Source organism: Panthera onca, chromosome C1 (genome assembly GCF_046562875.1).
Source record: "Panthera onca isolate mPanOnc1 chromosome C1, mPanOnc1 haplotype 2, whole genome shotgun sequence".
Classification (NCBI taxonomy): domain Eukaryota; kingdom Metazoa; phylum Chordata; class Mammalia; order Carnivora; family Felidae; genus Panthera; species Panthera onca.
Window position 1 is genome coordinate 61,099,018 of NC_138346.1, and position 6,360 is coordinate 61,105,377.

Below are 6,360 nucleotides of genomic sequence, written 5' to 3' on the forward strand. Positions count from 1 at the left end.
CCGCTCCAAGCAGCCCGTCCGGGCCCGCAGCTTCACCGAGCTTCCTGAGCTCAGCTGCAGGGTCTGGGATTGGGGTTGGGGCGAGACGCCGGGCCACCGGGTGGAGGGAGCCAGGAGGGTTCTAGTTGCTCGAGAGTCCACATTCTCCTGGAAAGAACTCATCAGAGAGTTCCACTGAAGGTGACCCCTTACTGGCCTGGCCTCGGGACTTTCGGGCTAGAGTGGGGGGGTGGGGGTGGGTGTCTTCGGCCAGCTCCTGGGTTCCAAGGAGTCAGCGGAGCCTTTCCGCCCCTCCCTTGGAATTTCCATCTGAGGCGCAGAGAGAAGCTGGGGATCATTAGGCGGGAAGAGGCCTCTTGTAGAGGATGGGCCCGATGGGTGGGAGTGGCTGTGGAGGGGCCCAGGTGGCGCCTTGGGACTGTCCCCCGGAGCTCAGTGATTGACTGGGTGTAGCCTGACAGACGTGTCCTTCCGGCCCCTTTCCGGTGTCTGGCCGCGTCTTTTCCGCGTCGGGATCGGGAGCCCTGCAGGCAAGCAAAAGCCGGAAGGCCAGATCGCCGCGAAGGCGAGGGGCCAAGCCCCCAGTGTCTCTGCTTTCAGTCGTCTAGGCTTCCGGTGAGGTGACTGGGCGTGGGGAGCACTCAAGTCTCCCTGGCCGGCTGCCTTTGAGCTCTGCTTTCATCTCCTCTCAACCAACCTTCACAGTCCTTTTGGTTCCAGAACCCCCACCTCCCCCCCCTTCACACAGCACCTGTTCCTGATCCCCCCCTTCCAAGGCCCTGGCCAAGAGTCACTGCCCACCCTCTAACCCAGGTAGGGATCAGACCCCTTGGGGGTCAGAAGCAGGGCAAAATAAACGGTCCCAGCGGCTAGGGAGGGCCTTGCCGGTGATTCTGGTAGTCTGGAGCAGGAATCTACCCCTGCCGCTATGTGTCCCGAGAGGTGGAGGCCCTCTCTCCACCCAGCCCACAGAACCCCCTCACACAGCACACCAGACAGCAGTTCTTTCTCGAAACCATAATTTTACTGTCTCAGAGAAACTTTATAACTTATTTACAAAGTTCTTTTTTTTCAAGATACAAATCAATAAGTTAACATTCTCAATATAAAACTAAACTTTGACATAGAGAACACAAAACACGGTTGATTTCAACTGATCACATTTTCCAAATTTCACAAGTAAAATGTCAAGATTCTCATTTCACAAAGCATCGGGGTTTACAGCCACACACAACAGAACGGAAAAAAGCTAAGCTTGTGCAACATGTTTACGGAACAATAATAATAACAATAATAATTAACAACAATAATAATATGTACAGCGATTAGATCCTGCACTGGAGACTAGGCGTCCAGGGTGCTGCCTGGCATTATTCTGTGGTTGAGCCTCTGGGGATTAGTGCTGCTTTTGTCTTACTTTAAAGCTCACTGGCTCTAGGGCACTCCTTTCTGCCTGCCTGTTTTTTCCTCACTGCCCATCGGTCCTCTCCCTTGCTTCCCAAGGAGGGAATTAGGATTTTCCTTCTTGTCCAGGCAAAGCGACCAAAGTGTTTTTCCCGAGATGAGAAAATTGTGTTGCTTCATTTCTCTTTTTTTTTCTTTTAAAAATAATACGGAACATGTAAAAATGCAAAGCATTAGGTTCCAACCTCTCCATACCAGCGAAGTACAAAAGTTACTGTAGAAGTTAAAAATCACCAGGTCCTCCTTATTCGTTTTTCCGGGTGCGTTTAAAGTAATCGGTGCTTTCGGACCGTGCGCTCCTTGCACCCCACAGAACTGCGAATTGGCCAACATTCACCCTCAGGCGAAGTCCATTTCTCAATAAATAAGAACCCCTCCCTCCAGTTTCCCCCCAGTTCCCGAACGAACTACACAGATGGTGAGGCAGGCCCAGGAGAAGGTCCGAAAGGGCAAAACGTCCCAGCATGCGGAGCTGGGGCCCGGCGGCCCGAGCCTCTTCCGACCTGGTGACTTTTTTCAGAGGCCGCAGATTGAGGACAGTGGACGGACGAGGACCTCGACTTCGTCAGCGCACAGATACACAGCGAAAGGAGACAAGAGACGGACAGAACAGAAAAGAGCTTTTGCTTTTTCTACATTGTTTTTGTTTTTCCTGATAGTCCCACACAGCTGAGGGTCGGCAGGTCGGGTCCAGCTGGCTCGTCTTGCTGCTCTGGCTGTCTCGGGCAGTTGTGCCCGCGCTCCGAGGCCGCTGTCTGCTGTCGCCGCGCGGCCCAGGCCGGGGCGAGGGCGAGCGCGCGGGCGCCGGGAAGTCGCCGGTCCAGACCTCGCGGGACTCCAAGGAGTTGGCGGGCGTCCTGCCTTCGCTGTTCCTTCTTCTTTCCCCCCGGGTCCTTCTCCGGGTCCAGGGCTTGCGGACAGGGTGGATGGACCGGGAGGCGGGAGGGGCCCGGGCCGGGGGAGACGGGAAGGAGGCGGGAGGGTGCGGGCGGGCAACCTCACATGAGTTGGGGTTGCTGCATAGCTTCTTGGTGCGCCGAGGGGTACCACGACGTGTAGCTGGGGATGTAGGAGCCCGCGCTGCCGCCCGAGCCCTTCCCGGATGAGGTGTTGGGGTTCCAGCCGGGCGGCACTGGCGGGGAGGCGGCAGACAGCGCCCGGCCGTTGGCCAGTGCGCTACCCTCCAGAGCCGCCCCGCCCTGCTTCATCAGTTTCTTGAACTTGGAACGCTTGTTCTGGAACCAGATCTTGACCTGCAAGAGCGGACAATAATGTGACTCGGCTAGGTCCATTGTGCCTACCATGGTCGTCGGGGAGATAAGGGGGCTGTGCGTGGGACAGTCGAGTTAGGATCCCCCTCTCTGCCCTGTGCCACTGGGCAGCTCTCCGCTGGAGGAGCAGAGCCCCACCATCACCTATAAGAATCAAAGCCTGGCAGGCACGGCTGCCGGCCGCCGGTGGCCCGCAGGGGCAGCTCTCAGAGAGCCAAGGGGGCGTGGTGGTGAGGAGTGAAGGGGGTGGGGGGTCCAGACCTTCGCTTGTCAGGAACTCAGCCCGACCCTGGCAATAGTCTGGGGAAGAAGCAGCGCCTGCACAACATGGAGTCTTCAAGTCCAATATGAACATCAATAAAAGAATCGTGTGGAGGAAAGGAGTGGAGGAAATTTATTTGCAATGCCACCTGCTTTCTCCTTGCTCCATTCTTTCTGCCCTTGAGTGAGTTGGGGGCTGACTGAGGAGGCCAAAGATTTCGTTAAACTTTTCATTTGGACTTAAATCAACCTTTAAGTGTCTTAGTGTCTGTTTGCGCTCCCCAGCTCTGCTCCAAATCCCGGCCCAGACGTTGGAAACCTGCGCCAGTCGTGATCAGAAAGCCCACGGGCTCCCCAAAGTCTTAAGCGCAATCCGGGAAGGAAGGTCCCGTTTCTCCTCCAGGGTCTGGGACTTGGGAGGTGAGAAGGCAGAGGAAACGATTTCCTCCTACCCCAACCGGGTGAGAAAGAGGAGGAGGAGGGAGACAGAGGCTCCGGCCCGGGCCCTGAGTCATTAGCCACACACTTTAAAGGCAAAGAAGGGATTAAGCCCAGCGTCTATTGTTCCAGTTGTTCGGGCACGTGTGACCCGAGAGTCCCCAAACAAACGTCTAGGGAAATCCTTCCTCGCCCTAATCAGATTGTCCAGGGGCCGAGGGCCGGGCGGCCGGTAGCGTGGAGTACAGAGTGCAGCGACAGAGCCAGAGCCAGGGCAGAGAGAACGAGGAAGGAAGGAGAGACGCAGGGAGAGCCAGGGGTGGGACACACACACACACACACACACACACACACACACACACACACACACACACACACACACACACACACACACACACCTCCGACCCTGAGACGCAAAGAGCAAGACGCGAAGCTCCGGGCGCAGGCCGGCCGCGGGAAGCCCGCTTGGCAGAAGGGGCAGCGGCAAGGTACCTGCGTCTGCGTGAGTCCCAAGGAGGCCGCGAGCTCCGCCCTCTCGGGCAGAGCTAGGTACTGAGTTTGCTGGAACCTCCGGTTCAAAGCCTGCAACTGCAAACTGGAATAAATCGTCCTGGGTTTGCGGATCTTTTTCCCCTTGCCATTGAAGCGCACTTCACCGCCTTCCACCACCGTGCTCTTCTCGGAGTCAGCCCCTGGAGGGACAGCAGAAGCGGAGGGCCGCTGTTAATGCAGGGACAGCCTTTAGTGTGGGGAGCCCAGGGCCAGTGGCAACCGAGGGGTGGCGGTGGCTGGGCTGAGAGAAAGAACGCTCAAGAAACTCCGAAAGCCAGGGAAGTGTCCCGTAAAGTCCGAGGGCCAGACCCGGGCCGCTGCAGGCGGACTGGGGCAGTTCCCAAGCGTGCAGTTCCTGCCTTTGCAGGGAAAGTTTGCTATTTTTGCAGGCGGCAGTTGAGGTTTAATTACCCTTAATTGCATACATTGTTTATAGCGCTACGCAATAAATAATTACTGAGACTAATACGTGCACATGTGGGTTTCTGTTTTCCAAAGGGGCATTGTGTGCTCGGCGCACAGAGCCACCCAGAGGCCCAGACAGTGCCAGGGGATTTATCTCAGATTTATCCTTTACTGGATAGTCGCGAGTTGGGTGGAATTTTGAAATATTTTTTTTTCTTTGCTATGACAAGGATCCATAGATTGATACCCGAAACCTCCATTGCTCCGGCGCCCTCCCCACCCCCACCTCTCTCTCCCCCTCTCCCTCCTCTCTCTCTCTCTCTCTCTTCCTCCCCCTTCTTCCTCCCTCCTTTCCTCCCTCCTTCTGTCCCTCTCTCCCTTCGTACCCTTTCCTCTCCCTCTCCTTCTCCCTGGCAGGCGCACGTACCTGGGTCCTCCAGGCGGCTCTGGGCGAGGCTGGCGCTGCCCGGGTAGGACTGCACCGAACTGATGTAGGGGCTGGACGCGTGGCTGCTGACCGAGTTGACGTAGGGGTAGCCCAGCGGTCGGGAGAAAGACGAGGCCGAGCTGTAAGCGCCGTCGGGCTGCGAATGGCCCGCCGAATGTAAACAGTGCATGGAGTAGTGCCCGTGGGACATGGGAGAAGGAGACATTTGCTGGTTGGGTGGCCCAAACTCCATAAACACCGCCTTGCCCGACACGGGGCTGTTGAGACTTTCTGGCATGGTGGTCATGGTCATCTCTTCTCGCGGGGTCTGGGTGTGGGTCTCTCTCTCTCCTCTGCTTCCCTTTTGGGGGTCTCTGTGTTTCTCAGGACAGGAAGGAACCCAATTTAAGCGGAACAGGGGTTTTCACTTTCCATTCATAAGAAAATGGAGTTTGTCTCTTTGAAAAGTCTAAGCATGATGCTGCCGAGCTCCCCAAACTCGCTTCAAAGCTTTGACTCAGCCAAGGTCATAAATATTCATGAGCTGACGGAGCTGATTGGTCCGCTGTCTTGCATAATCACCGGGGATTGGTCCGAGGCGCTCCGGCTCCGCTGGACTAGAGCGGGCGAGGCGGCCGGGCCTCGGGAGAAACGCGTCCACACTTCCCGGCCGGGGCTCCTCTGCAACAGAGCGCGCCGCGTGGGGCGCACAATGGGCTGCAGCACCCGCGCCGGGACCTCCGCGGCCCGCGGCTCTTCAGCCTCCCGCCTCCCCCGGCGCGCCGTACTTCCCAGAAACCAGCGGCTCGGCGCAGCCGCCCTCCCCCCACTACTGTCCCCACCCTCCGCCCGCCCCCAACGCCCAGAAAGGGGCATCGCTTCTCCCAGCCGCCGTCACCCGGTCCAGCGGTCAGCTAGGGCTCCGGAGCCCGGCCGCGGCCTCGGAGCGCGAAGTCGCGCACGGGGGTGGGGGTGGCGGTACCGGAGGCGGCCAACCGAGCGCTGTCCTCCCGAGAGCCGTGTGCCTAGCGCAGCGCTCCCCTCGGCGGCGCCTCCCTGGCTCGGGTCCGCTCTGCCACATCCCTGGGGGCAGGTTTGGGGCCCTCTGGGCGAACTCACTCACTCGGCCGCCGCGCCGCCGCCGCCGTTCCCTGGGGCCCGCTCGCATTGCTCCAGGCCCAGCTGGCCACTCCAGCTCGAGGCTGCACCGGTCTGATTAAAGCAGTGCGCGCGGAGAGCCAGGAACCCGCGCTTCTCCTCCCAGGAAAGGCGGCCGCACCGCCCCCTCCCCCCAACACACACCCCCTCTTTCCCTCCCAACCTTCCTCCGCCTCCCCTTCCTCTTCACTCCCTCTGCGCCGAAAGCCCCGGACGCACTCGCCCCAAGGGCGCGGCGCAGAGTGGAGCCCAGGAGCCGGCGGGCTCAGTTTGGCTTGAGCAACCAGTACCAGGTGGTCAGTTTCCGGCCTTCCGGGGTCTGGCGAGAGTACCCCGGGTTTAGGAGTCCTGGGGAACACCGAAACCCGTGGCAAAAACAGGCCA

The 6,360-nt window shown here is 58.9% G+C and overlaps 1 protein-coding gene across 2 annotated transcripts; it reads right to left on the reverse strand.

Annotated features, from left to right (window-relative positions):
- Positions 1-814: 814 nt before the first annotated feature.
- Positions 815-6,360, reverse strand: DLX1 (distal-less homeobox 1). Of its 2 annotated transcripts, none has more exons than XM_060621653.3 (4): positions 5,942-6,360; positions 4,819-5,499; positions 3,927-4,126; positions 815-2,717 (listed from the first exon to the last, which is right to left on the reverse strand). In XM_060621653.3, exons 2-4 carry the CDS (start codon positions 5,129-5,131, stop codon positions 2,463-2,465), a joined length of 768 nt encoding a protein of 255 aa, XP_060477636.1. In that variant the 5' UTR covers positions 5,132-5,499; positions 5,942-6,360; the 3' UTR covers positions 815-2,462. The 2 variants fall into 2 exon arrangements, with proteins under 2 accessions (XP_060477636.1, XP_060477637.1); XM_060621654.3 differs by having other exon boundaries at positions 5,938-6,360.